The sequence below is a fragment of the Musa acuminata genome, chromosome BXJ3-1 (genome assembly GCF_036884655.1).
Source record: "Musa acuminata AAA Group cultivar baxijiao chromosome BXJ3-1, Cavendish_Baxijiao_AAA, whole genome shotgun sequence".
NCBI lineage: Eukaryota > Viridiplantae > Streptophyta > Magnoliopsida > Zingiberales > Musaceae > Musa > Musa acuminata.
This window is the reverse complement of record NC_088349.1, coordinates 8,861,854-8,879,342: the sequence shown is the minus strand read 5'-3', so window position 1 is coordinate 8,879,342 and position 17,489 is coordinate 8,861,854. Positions and strand designations below refer to the sequence as shown.

Here is a 17,489-nt window from a genome sequence, read left to right as displayed (position 1 = left end):
ACTTTGGAATATTAAATTTAATTATTTTTATATTTTAAATAAAATTAGAAGCTCTTGACATGTTTTTGGATTGTTACCTTAGCATAACTATGTCATCTATTATTAATGTAATCTTAAATTAATTATCAATTAAACTCAAAACTTTCATCCAAGCAACACATCAATTTCCTTTTTTTTGTGATTTAAAGATCTTTTTAAGTGTTAATATCAGATTTGCATATTTGATATAATATTCGGGGATCTCTGCCTCTTTAACTTCAATACTATTTTGTTATTCTCATTCATAACTTCAATATATATATATATATATATATATATATATTCGTTCACATATATATAAAATATAAATATAAATAAATTAAAAAGTATATATAATTTTATTTATTTATAATATATATATATATATATATATATATATATATATATATATATATATATATATATATATATATATATATATATGTGAACGAATATATACACACATATATATATATATATATATATATATATATATATATATATATATATATATATAATAGTGGGATATTAGGGGCTGACCGTGGAGCGGGCGGACCAATTTAAATCCGGATTTCGAATCCACAGCACCAAACCCGTCGTTTTAAAGCAGGGAACGGCCGTAGGGAATCCCCCTGCTACGATCAAAAGAGGACCTCACTCTCATCAGTCGCTCTCCTGCGGCCTCTCACCCCAACCCACCCTCCTTCGGGGCCGTTCGATCCATCTTTGGCTTCTCGCTTCCTCCCTCCCTCCCTCCTCCCTTTCTTCCGCTCCTTCACTCCTACCGCCTCCAGGAAAGGGACCGAGGCGAAGGCGATGGAAACCCTAATGGTGGATCGCGTCCAGAGCAGCCTCCGCCTCTTGATGTACAGCAATGCCATCTTCCTCTGCGAGCGCCTCTGCGCCGAGTTCCCTTCCGAGGTTCGTCCTTCTCCGTCCCGCTCGGCAGCCGCCTTCCTTTCGGATCTTGGGACGCCGGATCATCCCCTGCGAGGCCTTCTTTTCCCCTTTCCACTGCGATGGATCTCCTCCTTTTGCTAGATCGTCTGCTAGAACTAGTTGTTCCTGGGGCTGCTCTCTCCTTTTTCTCGATCGAACAATTACAGCGAGGGGAACCCTTGTTTCCTCAGCTGGAAATGTCCTGTATCCTTTCTTACTTATCAGGGGTTTTATGTGGGTTTGGATCCGTAGCTCCTTGATCGGTACTGTTTTGGTTCGTTGAGCATCGTTTGGTGGCGATCGTGGTCCTGGTGGTTGGTTAGTGTGATAAGTGACGGATTATAGGGTTTGTTTCTGGTTTTTGGATCTGCACTTCTTTAATTGGTTTTCTTTTGATCTGCTTGCACGTCCTTTGCTGATGATCCCTGTTGTGGTCACGTGGTTTGAGGAGAGCGAGTTTGTTCTAGCTCTTGCTGACAGTTAGGGTTTTCGGCTTGGATACTTGATTGCATGATTCCGAGTCCCCATTTGGATGCTTACCACTGATTATTTTGTTGTAATTGTTCAATACAGCTCAATTTGCAACTTCTGGCTACTTGTTACTTGCTAAACAACCAAGCATATTGTGCCTACCAAATATTGAAAGGTAATGCAGTCAATTAGATAATTCTTTACTTGAATAGTTTGTGTATGGGAAGCTTATGGAAATGGTGATCATGTATGCAATATGTTGGCCTTACAGCTGTTATGATGATTTGTTAGACCTGTAATACTATGGGAATTTACAGAACAGGAAGGACACCATTACTGCTGCCAGCATATTCTTGATGCAGTTATTATAAAAACATATTTTTTTCACTTTCTTTTTATAAAGTATCGGTTTATCTGCTGCTGCTTACTATTGTCGATTGGTTAATTGCATTCTCCATGTGGTTTTCATTTATATGCAGGGACAAAAATGCCTCAGTCCCGCTATTTGTTTGCTGTATCATGCTTTCGTATGAATCTTCTCCATGAAGCTGAGGCAGCACTATGCCCAATCAATGAACCCAATGCAGAGGCATGTAACCTTTCTACTATGTACTTCGAAGCATGTTATTGATGATAATGTAACTATACTAATCATTTTTTTCTTTTAGTAAGTACCAATGAAGATAGAAGACACAGCAATAGTTTTATTTCTCCAACACTTCTTTTCCTACCTTGATAAAGCGAGTCTTCATGTTAAGCAAACATGTCCACTTGTAAACGTGTAAATGATTTGACTAAACAAATGAATTAGTGCTGTTATTTCATAAAAGGCACTGAAACCGCATACAAGATTTCATCCATTTTGGATCAAGAGATATTATGGTTTTTTTATCCATCTGGACACTGAGTTGGATGTATAGTTGCTTGGCTGACATGATTGTTGGTGTTCATGATATCGACCGTGTAGTCACTCATGTTCTGAGTCTGGTTGATGGAAAACCATATGAACTAGAGCATAGGTAGTCTGTCAGGAGAGCAACATCAGTTTGCTGTTATAACATGGTACTCAGTTGACATTAATTCAAGATTTGGATCCATGGATAACAAGCTTTTTAATGCTTAAGTTACAGAGTTGGTGATGTCTGACATGCTCTCTTCTCTTCCTTTCTGTGTATTAGCTTGCACAAGAGATCAAACTGTTAAGGCTCTTGCAGAAGAACTTTATCAGACTCAGTACTTCAGTTCTTCTTTTGATTGTCATTCATTTAAACTTATACTGCTTGATCATATTCATGTATGAAGCATAAAAAAAAATATAAATGTTTTCACTTATTTGATTGACTACTGGTTTTGTAAGCTGAAACTCCTGAACACTATATTTCTTCTCGTGTACATACCTCTATGCAAATTTGCTCTGTGTTGGAAGAAATTAAGTTATCTTTTCGCTTATTCTCTACAGGTCCCAAATGGAGCAGCTGGTCATTACCTTCTTGGGCTCATCTATAGGTTGCTAAATTCTTTATACTCTCAGTGTTAACTTGCGACTGTTGGTATTTTACTAGGTCAACTTGTTTCTGCTTATATTTAGGGACACAATAATTGGTAATTTCTTGTTATGGTGGACATCTTTAAGAAGTTTTAGCTGAAACAATGAGAATTTTATCTGGATGCTTTATCATTTAATGATGGAACAATTGTTCTATTGCTCAATTTCATCTCAATGTATATATTTTTTCAATTAGTAAATTGGATTTCTGTTGTTCTACCAAAGTATATATCGAGTTTTTTCAAGGCTTTTTTTAATATCTTTGTTAAGTTTAATTACCTTTTATGCTTAAGTTGATCTCAATACTTTTTATCTCTGTAGATTCACAGGCAGGAGAGCATATGCCATCGATCATTTTACGCAAGCTTTGGCTATAGATCCTCTTCTGTGGGCTGCATACGAGGAACTGTGTGCTCTGGGTTAGTGCACTTGTCATGCAAGCAATTTTTTGCTGTCTGAATCTGCAATGATTTCTGAATGTGGATCAGTTGTAAACTTTTGGTTATCCTTTCATAATATCTGGAGAAAAATGAAGATCCAGACTTGGATTTCGTTGCATAGAGTTCATGATGCCGCCGATAAACTTCAATGCATCCAAATATTGAATAGGCAACAACATTGATCCCTGCTTAATGGCATTAACCTATTTTACATGTATGGATTGGCTTTGAGGTTTTTAATGTTGGTGGTAGCAATGTGGTACTTTGGCGGGCATAATTAATGAATTCATATATTTTGTTTCTCAAATAATCATTAATTAGCCTTAGATATTGCAATATTAATTTTGAGAACTTTTTTTTCATTTGTTTTTAGGTGCTGTGGAAGAATCAAATGAATACTTCAATGATGTATCTGCCCAGCGCATACAACAACATTTATCTGACTCAAGTTCACATAACTCGAGCACTGGCAGCGAGTACTGTAGCCTGCCTCCTAGTGCAGCAGTGAATTCAGTGGATTCAATTCCTAGACAATCAAAGCAATTTCTTGCTAACAGTACAAGAGAGATATCCACTCTTCAGCAGGGTGTAGTATTTGCAAAAGTGCAGACCACCAATAGTGGGACTTCAAATTTGTCACAGTTTAATACTCCTTCTCCAGCAGCAACACAGGTGGATACTATCTCATTGAATAAATGCTTTCTACTGGGTTAACTGAATGAAACAATCCAGATGATTTTTTATACATTGAATTTGATAAAGCAGATTTGGCTTAAAAATACTTGATTCATGAGGATGCTCTATTTTAATGTGCCAGTGCAGCACTTCAGCAAGATTACTAAGCTACTAAGGATTCTGACTTTTAGGAAAATTACACCAGTGTCCATATTCAACAGAGGATGTATTATTATGTAATCGAGTTCATTGCTGGTGGGCCCTTTTACATTCCGACATAATATCCATTTTGTGGTTGACTGAGAAATCTAAGCCACTGGTAGAACAAGATTGGAGTACTGTCATAATAACGGTGAAACAACAGATGATTGCCTTATGGTTAAACTTTCAAAATAGAAGATTTTGGAGCTATGAAAGGAGCTTTACAATAAGGATTTTGTTAATGGTTTAGAGGGAAGACCATAAGCAAGGGTAAGTAGGTAACACAAATGACAGTTTGGTTCAAAGGTGATTAGTAAATCTGATATTTTATAAACTGTCAGAAGTTTTGGGATTACTGAGAGTCTGAGACTACAGGGTACTTGTTGTGTAGTAATGCCTGGTACTTGAACTCTTGAAGGTTTTCATTTTTAATTGAATGATTAGAGTTGGAATACTATCTTCACAAAAAAAGAAAAAAAATTAAAAGGGAGTCCCTGATGTAGTGATTTTTTTTTTTTTTAAATTTCCTGCTATTGATATTTTCTTGGAGGAAACTGATCAAGAGGCTTGATCTATTTGACTCTAGTTTTTTTTCTTATCATAGTTGATTTAAGCTTATGTGGTTGTGTGGAAGTTAAACTGAACTTGTTACTTGTTCAACAGCTCTCTGGAGTAGCTCCTCCACCTCTATGTAGAAATGCACAAGTCTTCTTGAATGCAGCCAGCAGTGATGGCTCTATGAAATCGAATTTAAATCTAGCAGTTCAAGCACCAAGGAGGAAGTTCATGGATGAAGGAAAACTACGAAAGGTTACTGCTGCTTTCTGCTTTGCCTTGATGGCTCACTGAGTTCTCTCTCTATTCTGCTTGAAGTGCATGAATAAGGATATCATTCACTCATCACTCTGTCTTGAACAGTTGATGATCATTCCAATCAATTTTTGTGGAGCACATGATTCTTCTTTTTTTCTGAAATCTTGATTGTTGTCTGGTGGTGTTCAATTCTGTGAACTAGTCAAAAAGGTCTGCAGAAGATATACGAATAAAGTTGTCATAGACATATGAAACTGTTCTTTTGTGCATATCGGCTAGCCATTTATTTGCCACTTATATGAATTATCTGTGACTTGCTTGTGTTATTGGAGGTAAAAATTTGCTCAACTAAGATTTTCTTTCTTCAGATTATTCTGCTTGGTCCATGAGTTTTATTTTCTTAGCTTTTTCATTTGGGATCGTGTTGTTTCTCTATCTAGCTTTTGACCTGTAGACTTTTGTAGCACCACCCATCACATGTTCATTTACACCATCTCCCTCTGTCCTTTGAAATTTATTATGTGGCTTTCTATAGTTTGTGCATTTCCATTTTTCATTGTTGGAAGCAAACTAATGGTTTAATTTGGTGCAATCTAGTAATTTGTTTTTACTCATGATGCCAGCTAGATTACCTTTGTTTTCATATTTCTTCTGTGTTTTCAGTCGGAATTCATGGTTGGAATGTATGCTGATTAGCACACCATGTTAAATTTCCTCCTTTTGCTGATCATTATTCATTTTTTAATATGACCATCTTACTTATTATGCTGGTCCTTCTGTTACATAAAAAACTTATCAATTATCTACTTAACTGAGAAACACCTTTCAGGTTTCAGGGAGATTGTTCTCTGATTCAGGGCCTCGCCGAAGTACAAGACTCTCAGCAGAGGCATCAATTATTGCAAATTCAAATGCGCCACAAGTAGGAGGAAATGGAAGTAATCATTCCGCTAAATTCCTTGGAGGACTTTCTTCATCTTCCTCTGCAAAAGCAAATTTAGCTTCCTCACGTTCATTGACATTTAAGAAGGGACAATCATGGATTGCAGAAAGTTTTGAAGAAGGTGCTGTCCAAACCCAACTCAGATGCCAAACCTTTTTTAGTGCCTGTCACATAGAACTTTTTTAAGATATTATGTATTGACTCTGCTATGATTTTGTTGTTGATGATGGTAGACTAAATTGTTTAATTTAGAAGAATTTGTGGAACATCTAAATCCTTGACCACATCAACAAGGGGTCCTGACTATTTACTGTCATCTACATGGATCTTCTTTTACTAGTAATTTTCATTGGCATCAACGTTGCCTTTAAAAGGTGGCCCGTTGTATGACGCTGTTGCTGATCTGGGGCCTAGGAAATGAGGGTGATATCACCTGTTAAACTAAAACTGTCAATTTTCTTTTTATTTTTCTTAGCTTTTCCTCCCCTCTGTTTGCACCATTATCTGATTGTACCCATCTCATCTAATCAATGCATCTATAAATATGCTTTGGACATACCCATCTCCACACTCGCTGAATTTTGTATATGTTGTATATTAAGTGTAAAACTTTTGGATCTACAAGGAATGTCTGCTTTGCTACCGTCTTGTAAATTTTTTATTTTAATCTAAGGGAACATTTCAGGGACACCATAACGGCCTATTTTTTCAACCTATTTTCATCTTCTCGTACTTCTATAGCTTCCTTTTCTTCTCTTGCCTTACTTTTTCATACGATTTTATGATAAGTAAAGTTATGATTATTTTATATCCGAATCTAACTCATCTGTAGGACAATAATCAATTATTCATTGCTATACAATTTTACTTTATGTGCTGTACTTTCAAGATATATGATCCCCTTATCTATACCTGAACTTCATGGGGAGTTTCTGTAGTAGAATTTAGACATCTTTATCTCCTCAGATGTTACTTTTTTGGTTTTCCATAATGGTAAATAATATATAGTAATTTGTACATGCTTATGAAAATGTTTCAGACTTGTCTCATATTTCTTGAGTAAGAAGCTTCAAGTATACTCTTTCCTTGCCAGAAATCATAGTTTATGATGCTTCCTGTTCTAAATGTAAACATTTATGTAGAACCAAAATTGCCAATTGAGATCACACTTTAAGTTTTATTTTTCACTTACTTCAAATGAAACTTGATTTCCTCATTTTTTATGTTTTGTCCATACAAATGGAATAGTGTCATTTAACTTGCCTAGTTTTTCTCTTGCCTTCAAATGCCTTGGAATATAAGTTTTCTTGTAATCTCAACTTTAATGGCATGAATAGAAGTTTTCTTTTGATCTTTAAATGTTCTTGAACCATGCTTGTTTTATGCTATCATTCTCCTCTGCATCTTCTTCTGAAGTTGAGGCTGATCTTGAAATATTATATTACTATAACAACTTTTTTTAGGGAGAAGGCCTGAGATTTTTGATGACTCCCGGACAGAGAATATGGCAACAACTTCCTCTTCAATATCAATGTCAGCTGATGGTAGGTGCCTTGAGCAAGGTAAGGCAACTGGAGATTTAGCACACGACTCGAGATTGATGAGTGGTACTCAGGAGTTATTGGGCCTCTTGAGGATTTTTGGAGAAGGCTACAGGCTTTCCTGTTTATATAGATGCCAGGTATGCCAGAGTATGTTGCAGAAAAACGAATCCTTTATCAAATTACCAAGTAATTCTTTTGATTTGAGCAGGAGGCGTTGGAAGTTTACCTTAAACTTTCGCAAAAGCAATTCAATACTGGATGGGTGCTATCCCAGGTGCTTTTCTTTGATATAATGTCTTGCTCGGTTCTTTGTTCAATCCTTGTAGTTGCATTATGAAGTTGATATCACATTCTTGTGGAAGGTCTAATTGCATATCATTTGTGATTTTAAAATCTTCATGAACGTACTTGTATTGATACCTGGATCCATAAAAATGGAATCAGATATCTTCTGATTCAGGACTAAAGGGAATTGGCATGTGTTCGCCATAGTTGACAAAGAAGTTAATAGATCTGGCCTTACGGTGCTTAATTTTTCTATTCTACCTTAGTTATGAAGTTTCTATACCATCTTACAAGCATGGGAGAACAATTGAACTTATGAATGGCAAAGTTGTTGTGATCTACAACTAGTCTTAGTTCATTGTGCAGGAATCTAATTGTAAATTTTATTAAAATTATCTGCACCTCTGCATTATAAGCTAATTCATTTCTTCTTATATGATCACTTACACATTTGAGGATGCAGGTTGGGAGAGCTCATTTTGAGCTGGTGGATTATTTTGAGGCAGATCACTTTTTTGAATTGGCACGCCGGGTATCACCGTGTACTTTAGAGGGAATGGATACTTATTCCACTGTCCTTTATGTAAGTCAGGTTTAGTAATGGAAAGCTTTTATAACTATTGAATACTTTTTATGTTTTATCTTCTCTGTTGAAATTTTGAATGGCTACATTTGGGGCATCTAGTTGTTCAGCCATTTTGCTTCGTTGATTTCTTATTCTGTCGCTTTCCGACAATGACTTCATACATCTTCAGAATCATGATTGAAAGATATGTACGTTGTGGGGATCTAACTGAAAGATTCTGGGACTGTTTCATGAAATTCATGGAGGCATCTGGGAGTTCGAAAATGTCTAGTCATTACATGAGATTTGTAATTGATAGTTGATCAGTGTAATTTTTGATTTTTTTAACCTTGCTCTTGTACACTATATGTCAAGAGTTTTGTCTTAATCAATCTTGTTCTGATTTGGATCACGTACAGCAACGAAGATAAACTTGGCTCTTGATACAAAAAGAATTGATGATAGTGGATCAAGATAAACAGATTGGGTCATTACCAACCCTTAGTTCTTATTGGCTTTCTTGATTTTTCAACCGGCAGTAGCATTTTTGGTATTTGAAAGTGTAAGAATTTGGATTACCAATTTTTAGCAAGTTAATGGACCACATTTAAAGAAAAATCTAGAGTTCCAAACCTCCAATTTCAAAATGTCAAACTTTTTAAGGTACATATTGGATTTGATAGTAAACGACTTTAACTAATTTAATTAAGTGTCAGTTATGAAATTTTTTGTGTTGCCAATTCTTTGACCGAGTGGAGGATTTGATGAAATACACTCGATTCACAAATAGACTATTTTGACAGTGTACAAAACAAGCAATGCTGTTCAAACACATACTTATCTTGATGAGAGAATTCTTCGTTGGTGTTATTTGATCATTGAGATCGATCCATGCATTCCCATGCTTTGCAAATCTGATACCATCAGGTTTTCATTAGTTTGGGATTTTGGTGGATTATGTATAGTCAACAGAAAGTATAGGGTATCTACGGTTTTGGAGCTTTAAGGCAGTGGAAAATAAAAGGTAGGATAATTAGGGGAGAGATAAGAGGAGGATATAAACTAGATATACTTCTTAAACTCACTTCAATTCCCCTCATAATTCACCTTGGGAGAACACATGGTGTGCTGTGCAGCAAAGAACATACGGTGTGCTGTTCAATGAGAACCTTTCCACTTTATAACAATGTTTAGCACTTTTGACAGTGCTGATAAAACCAATGTTGCCAGTGTCATTTGCTTGTGCTATTGTATATGAGAAAAAAATAGATTGTGTCGTTGTACTTATTTAGTTCTTTAGTGCATTTGCGGATGCTTGTATATGATGGTCGTTTTATTCATTTTATGCACAGATATCCTTGGTTCCAACTTCCAACTTTTATGATTGGGGTGTATAAAGAGTTGCCCACTTATTCCCAATGGGTTTCTGCTTTGATTGCTTCATTTGTCCTCTGAAATAGTTAGGATTTGTATAAGTGAATCTGCCTTGTTCTCTATATAGTTTAATGAGGTGGAAACATATTCCTTTCAATGCACATGCTAGAAAAATAGTACATATGCATAGAAGACAAGGTGTTCTAAGATAATTTGACTGTTATAAATATTCCTTTTTGTAGCATTTGAAGGAAGAAATGAAATTGAGTTACCTTGCTCAAGAGCTTATATCAGTTGATCGATTATCTCCTCAAGCATGGTATGCATTTAATGCTCCAAATTGTGTAGTTGTATTGAGTAATGCATTTTAGATGAATTCTTATTCTAGTTTGATGTTCTGTTGAACATGTTGGAATGACTTCCATTTCTAAAGAATACGTTTAGATGGGTTTTTTTCCTATCCTTTGCCTAAGAAATAGTATCTGGTTTGGATAGTATTAGGTACCGTTCTGCTGTCTTTTGTAAACTGTTAGGAAAATCTAATGTTCTGTCTCTATAGCCAGAAACTGGTACAGTAACAAAAGTTTAAGTGAATTGTTCTGCACGGACAAGATACTGTAAAAGATTTCTTCAAGCATTAATTCTAGAACATAATTCATTATGTCACATGACTATTATGGTAATGAATCTATTTACCTCAGCTTCGTACTGTTTGATTATCCATTGTTTTTTCATCTAAATGATTAAATCTTGTTTGGAAAAAGATGTCATAAGTATTTTCTCGAAAAATAAAGACAATTGATCCAAATAATCGATAGAGTTAAGTGTCAAAGAATGTTTTAGAAGATTCGCTTCTCTAAAGGATTTTTATTATCAAGCAAGATTTTTGTAAGATCTGGGTGGAATCATTCAAAGAATATCTGATAGGCAAAATATTCTTGCCAGAGATTTTAGCAAAAACAAATAGAGGGAACATTAATGACTCATGGAAAACATGAAGTTATAGACATGAAAATTCATAAAAAGACATGAAAATGGATGAAAAAGAGATGAATTTGGTATCTATTGGTTCTTTTTGTTGTATAATTATCATTATTTATTGTAAAAAATGAACATCATGTCACATGTATGGGAAAGATTGTGACATTAGGAGCAAGGAACACATTCTCATACTGGACACTCATACCAGTCCCATACCGAACCGGTGCGTACTGCCAATGCCAATGTATCAACACATGGTACACCGATATGTACCAAAGAGGAAGAAGGAAAAGAGGAAGGAAGAAGAGGAGGTAAAAGAGGAGAGTGTGGAGGAAGATGGAGTACAAAGAGTAAGGAAGAATAAGGCGGTAGAGGAACAAGAGGAGGCAGTCGAGGAAGAGGAGGAAGCCTACCAAATGTTTGTGGCACACAGTGGATGGTGGGAGGTAGGTGGCAGCAGGTGGCGTCAGTGGCACACCTATAAAGAAGAGGGCTCGTTGGCGATGGGGAGGTAGGTGGCGGTGGGTGGTAGCGGTGGCAAATGTATAATGGTTCATGACCCCTAATTGTATCAGTTTTAAAGTGTTTTTTTTTAATTTTTAAATTAGGTCTAACTGGACTGCTCGAAATGGCGGTGGTCCATGTGTCTATTTGAGCAAGGACTGGTAAATTCCAGTTGGTGTGAAGTGAACTAGACAAAATTGAATTCCTTGGTTGGAAGGATACTGATTTCCATGCAAAAATTGTACAATTATATGATGATGAAGTTTTACTACGTAACATAATTTGATGGCACTGGATATATTTACGAGATGGCAGAAGAGAAAAGTATAAAAAAGGATACTGTTAGAGTGAACCGGTTGAATTTAAAAGATGGATAAAATCACATGAAAGTTGAAGGGTTTGAAAATTGAAGGAAAAATGGCCTGATTGCCACTTGGACATTGATAACCAATTACATTAAAAAAGGTGCAAAGAGATTCTTCAAGAGAATTCTTTAAATTCTGTGAGATGGGACCAAAGGGGAAGGTCACAGAGCTTAAGGATTTGTTAGAGGGATGTGAATATAAAAAATACAATGACTATAATAGAGTCTGAAGAAACCTTTACTTGGCTAAATTCTTGGGATGTTTTTTGTATCTCCTTTTGTGATCCGGGGATGAGTGTTGGTTAAAGCACATATAACTTGCCGAAGTGGCTATTGTAACATAAAATTTTGTGAAAATCTTGTTGTTATATGTTTCTAGCAATAGATGAATTTACAAGGTGTTCTATAAAATCTTATGGTGCATATGATACAGTAGATCACTTAATTTGTTAGAGAAGAAGATTTAGATTAAATAAGAAAAACTGGTTATAAGAGAAACAGCTTTTGTAAATAAAGTTGCCCAATAGAATAAGAGATCATTACAGTAACTAAACCTTTAGAGAGATTACATTGAGAGAATAACATGTGGGTGATCTCCAATAGAAACTACTAAACACAATCCAGATCATTGGTGCTCTGGAGGGAGAGGAAGCCCAGAGAATATTTGGTGAAAAATAACTAGAAGTCATGTGCTTATCCTTTAAATAGCAGAAAATGGCCTATGTAGCAATCACAGCTTCATTATTGACATGACAATTCGACATTTAAGTATCATTGTTTCTTAAAATTTTCAGCTAAATTCCAGATGGATAAAAGGTGTTATGGAATTGTTTTGTAGGTGTGCACTGGGCAACTGTTATAGCTTGCAGAAAGATCATGAAACTGCTTTGAAAAATTTCCAGCGTGCAGTTCATCTAGACCCAAGATTTGCATATGCTCACACACTTTGTGGCCATGAGTATGCTCCTTGTTTCCCCATGTTTTCCTGTTTATTATACATGACATTTGGCTTTGCTGAAGTTGCCAATTGCCACTATTTTTGTTTTTGCATGCTTTGGTATTCTTATTGCTTCCATTTTTTGTTATTAACAGGTATGTCACCTTGGAGGATTTTGAGAATGGAATAAAATGCTACCAAAGTGCACTTCAAGCAGATGACAGGCATTACAATTCCTGGTATGGACTTGGTGTGGTATACCTCCGCCAGGAGAAGTTTGAGTTTGCCGAACATCATCTCCGAAGAGCATATAATATAAACCCTCGCTCTTCTGTTCTTATGTGCTACCTTGGCATGGCACTGCACTCACTAAAGGTTTTAATTCTGTTGCTACATTGAGCATTCAAATTTCTGTTACAAATGTCCTTCAATATTATCTTCGTTGTTGATTATCTTCTGTCATTAGATCTGATTTCTCAAGCTTGAGATGTTCTATGAACCACAGTCCAACTTATAAGAAATCTATTATTCCTCCCAGCATCTCATTTTTCTCTAATTTTATTCTGCTTTTTGTTTCGAGTGATACCCAGAGAAATCAGGAAGCACTGGAGATCATGGAACAGGCTATATCTGCTGATAAGCAGAATCCACTCCCTGTGTACCAGAAAGCTAACATACTAGTCAGTCTCGAAAGGTACGATGAAGCTTTGAACGAGTTGGATCAACTATCTGAGAGTGCACCTCATGAAAGCAGTATTTATGCATTGATGGGCAAGATCTATAAGCGACTTGAGATGCATGAGAAGGCAATGTTCTACTTTGGTCTTGCCTTGGATTTGAAGCCTCCTGCAGCCGATGTTGCCACCATCAAGGTACTTATTCCAATCTTTATTTTTTGTCATTATTAATTGTCAGATTTGGGTAAAACAGAGTCTGTAGTTCTAGGATCCTGTAGTGTATCTGACCCCAGCTCTGCTGTAGCTATGGCCATGCATTTTAATTTTGATATCAGCCGATACATGTGTCTCTCATGTAAAAAGATACAGATATAGGTTTTCAGGTGCATCATAATTTTACGTCGGTCATTTAAATCAGAACACAGGCTCATATTAGTTCTTGCCAGTTCAAATACCTTGGATCGGTGTCTCCTGTTACTCTTGGTAAGCTGGCAATGCGATGAGTCCCATGGCTGTGAGTATCTGCCGACCAATGTTTTCCGACTGCCATGTCTAACATCCATTTGTACTTGACAGGCGGCAATGGAGAAGCTATACCTACCAGACGAAATGGATGATAACCTTTAGGTTAACTTGCAAGTGTAAAGTAACATGTTGTAGTAGCTTGGCCCTGCTTGCGCTCTCGAGTTAGCCAGCCAGAAACTTATCGACCACCTTGAAGTTTCAGGCGCACGCGATCTTTCGTGATTGTAACACTAATCTTCAGTTTTGTAGCTTTAGATATCTTGAGAAGATCAAGAGATTTAGAGTAACTGAGAGTGTTTGCAATGTAAAGAGGCAATGCCATGATAATGCAGCCTGGAGTCCTTGTAGGATTATTCGATGATAGAAGAAAGAAATGTCATCTTTAGGGCATTAGGAGCCGTCGAACCATATGCTTGTTCCATACCTGACTGTTTGACTCTGGCATTCACTCCATGAAATTTTATTCCCTCCTCCTGAGGCATGATTACTTGTGATACTCAACTTGTCTTTCGCTGCCATCCTTTTTTTGCTTCACCTGTTGATGAGCATTCGCCGTCACATCATGGTAACATTACCACCCCGAGGAAGATGGGGTGACACCGGAAGCGAGAACAGGCAATGGTAATGGTGGCGGGAGAGAAGGAAACAGAGGCCGTAGGGAAGCTAAAGTTGGTGGCACTGGGAAAGGCTGTAGCGGTCATCGCAAACACGGTAGTATATCTTCTCCGCCATGAACCGGCGCCCCTCAATTCCACCATTGACTACCGCCAGCGAAGGCAAAGTTTGGGTTCGCAAAATGCATGCAGGAGTGGTTTGTTTTCTGGCGTCGTAGTCTTCGCCCTCGTTGATTGTTGTAACAATTTGCCGACGTCAATGTCTGTGAAACCACGTCAGGTTAGAACGTTAATGGGTGTGATGGTCGTCGATGCTTGGGAAGCATCCTTATTATGATTCGTACGCACGCACTCAAAGTCCATCCATCCCTTTTTAGTTTGCAGCATGCCAAACGAAGAAGGAAAAGGACGCCGTCCCTAAGCCTACTGCGGCGTTTCAGGGTCTTCCACCTCGAATGCACCGGCGACTAGTGTCCGGTCACCGCGGTTTAGCATAAGACAACTGATATTCGACGATTTTCCATCGTTTTTTATTTTTTGGAGTTCTTCGTCCATCCAACGGCAAGCGGTAAGCAAACCAACAAGTATCCGGATCTTTTGATGCAGTACGCTCACCTCAGGTCATCCGTGTCTCTCTGGCTTTTCTAGTGCACCCACCGGAGGTAAGAATAAGAACGTGGTCGTCGTACGATTTTCGACTTATTTAAATACTTTCGACGCTTTTTTTTCTCTCACAGGACGCGCGGTATGCTCACCCAAATATTTAAAGGAGTGCACGCGATCACCGTTACAATGAGTTCGATTCCTGCGACGTAGCGATGCTGTTGCGGTGGTAGCGGTCATCGAAAACGCGGTAGCCAGTCAACATTCTCTCTTCGGCATCAACTAACGCCCCTTCCCACATTTTTCACCATTAACTCGTGCAGACAGCTTTGTCGGAGTCACAAAATGCGTGCTGGAGTCATATCTGTGTCTAATCTTCAACCTAAAAGTCCGGTTCTTGACCTACTAAATCTACTTTGAAGGAATGAGATTCCCTGCAGCGTTGCTGCAATTGTGAAACCGTGTCGAGTTGGAATCGTAATGTGTATGATGATCATCGATATATATATATATATATATACACACATTCGCGGTGTGCTTACCGCTTGCCGTTGGTGGGACGAAGTGTCCCAAAAAAATTAAAAACGATTAAAAATCGTCGTATTTCACGTTTCTTACGCTCACGGCGGTGACCGGACTCTACTGACACTGTACGCGTAACCGCCTTCAGGTTCTCCGCCTCCAAGAGGCTGTGGTCGACGCTCCGGTAACGGTGACACTGTCAAATCAGAGTCCGCTCACCGCCATTGAGCGTAAGAAACCTGAAATTTGACGATTTTCAATGGTTTTTAATTTTTTGGGGACACTTCGTCCCCCCCAACGGCAAGCGGTACACACACCGGGCGCTGTACTTTACTTTTGAGACTGGTCATGCGTGTGACTTTATCACCGGAAATAATAAGTTGCGGTACGCTCACCAGACAGTCACGCGAGTCTCTCTGGAATTCGGGTGCACTCACCTCGCGTAAGAATAATAAGATGCCCGTTGGACGATCTTCCATCGATTTATATGTTTTGGACGCATTTTCATCTCTGGCGGCGCGCGGTATTCTTACCCAATGAAAGGAAAATCTGCGTAGTTCTGTCGGTCCAAATGAATGCATCTGCCCAACTCCCACTGTAACATAAACAAGTGAATGCATCGACGATCCCCTCATCTGTGCCGATGCCGAGAAGCTGCGCCGTCGTCATCTATGGCAGGAACTGCTTCCCTTCAAATGTCTGCCCGAATTGCCAGTTCCAGGGGGCGACGTTGTAGGAGGTGGTCGCCCTCCCGCGGCCGCTGGTCACCTCGAACGACAGCGGCTGGCCGCGCAGGTCGGCGTCGCACTGCCAGTTCTGCCCCCAGTTTCTTCCCATCGGTATCCACCCCGTCCTCGACCCTTTCACCTTCACCGCTGCGACCTCGCCGTCGGAGCCCACGTTCGTGATGAGCACCTGGTAGAAGTAGGACTTCCCTGTCATGGTGAACCTCATCCCTCCCTTTCTGTGGCACTCCACCCTGCACAAAGGTCACGGAATCGACCGGGCATCTTGTCTGTCATCATCGACTACAGTCCATGACAGTGAAATGAAGACGAATCGGAGCAATGGCGACAGAAGCAATTAGGAGAGCGGTGTTAGTACCTTCGGTATTGAACGGGAATGACGTCGGCCGTGGTCTTTGCGATGTGCAGGAAGGCGGACTCCGACATCTCGAAGTGCTCTCTCGGGTAATTGCACCACCCGCCGTAGTCGCCGGGCAGGCCGTAGTTGGGGGCGCAGAAGTCGGTGGCGGTGACCACCAAGGAGGGGCTCCCGTTGAGGCACCAAAGGATGTGGTCGACGCACCGCAGCTCGAAGCAACCGCCGCAGGCGCTGCCTCTCTCGAACAGCGCGCTGCTCACCCCGACGCTGTTAAAACCGTAGCCCGACTCGCTGAGCTCTCCGAAGCCACAAGCACCCGCTTGCCCCGCACCGGTGGCGGTGGCTTTTCCTTCGGTGTAGGTGGCTGTAGCGGATCGCCACTCCTGGTCGCCGTTTCTAGTGCTGCTGATGCCTGCTGCAGCCACCACCGTCGAATAGCGGAAGAAGAAGAAGAAGAGGAGGAGGAGACTGGGGAAGCGAACGGAATCCATCGTCTGCTTTGGGATGGGAGCAGGATGCGCTTTAGGGGGGAGTGTATAAGGCGAGCAAAGACTGCAAACGGGCGATGAGGGCAAGAAAGGGGGGACAAGGAGGTGTTGCTTTATCTGCTTCTTTTGGGATTGTAATGATCCCTTCGGAGGTGGGGACTGGGACGCAGGAGAGTACCCCCGTTACTTAGTTTATGTTGTGGAGGCAGACATCGTTCATCGATTCAAGCATCACGCGCTCCATCCCATGAATTTATTATACGTCTCATCAGCAGCACTGCGTTGTTCTTTGAAGAGATTTGTTTGGGCTCGTCTTTTGAGGACCCGAGGAAGCAGGGACGGGTCGGAAAAGAAGC

At 39.2% G+C, this 17,489-nt stretch overlaps 2 protein-coding genes across 3 annotated transcripts; one reads left to right on the top strand and one right to left on the bottom strand.

The window, feature by feature from the left end:
• The first annotated feature begins 644 nt into the window (after positions 1–644).
• On the top strand, positions 645–14,298 carry LOC135584481 (cell division cycle protein 27 homolog B-like). Of its 2 annotated transcripts, XM_065134701.1 has the most exons (16): positions 646–939; positions 1,531–1,603; positions 1,908–2,017; positions 2,888–2,934; positions 3,296–3,393; positions 3,788–4,086; positions 4,954–5,100; positions 5,933–6,167; positions 7,510–7,727; positions 7,799–7,864; positions 8,339–8,458; positions 10,057–10,133; positions 12,502–12,621; positions 12,756–12,975; positions 13,191–13,472; positions 13,854–14,298. In XM_065134701.1, exons 1-16 carry the CDS (start codon positions 835–837, stop codon positions 13,902–13,904), a joined length of 2,268 nt encoding a protein of 755 aa, XP_064990773.1. In that variant the 5' UTR covers positions 646–834; the 3' UTR covers positions 13,905–14,298. The 2 variants fall into 2 exon arrangements, with proteins under 2 accessions (XP_064990774.1, XP_064990773.1); XM_065134702.1 differs by lacking the exon at positions 13,854–14,298 and having other exon boundaries at positions 645–939; positions 13,181–13,317.
• A 1,545-nt stretch (positions 14,299–15,843) lies between these two features.
• LOC103993313 (expansin-A16) lies at positions 15,844–17,352 on the bottom strand. The gene is made up of 2 exons (XM_009413335.3): positions 16,646–17,352; positions 15,844–16,520 (listed from the first exon to the last, which is right to left on the bottom strand). The coding sequence occupies exons 1-2, from the start codon at positions 17,134–17,136 to the stop codon at positions 16,211–16,213; spliced, it is 801 nt and encodes a 266-aa protein (XP_009411610.2). The 5' UTR covers positions 17,137–17,352; the 3' UTR covers positions 15,844–16,210.
• Positions 17,353–17,489: the final 137 nt, after the last annotated feature.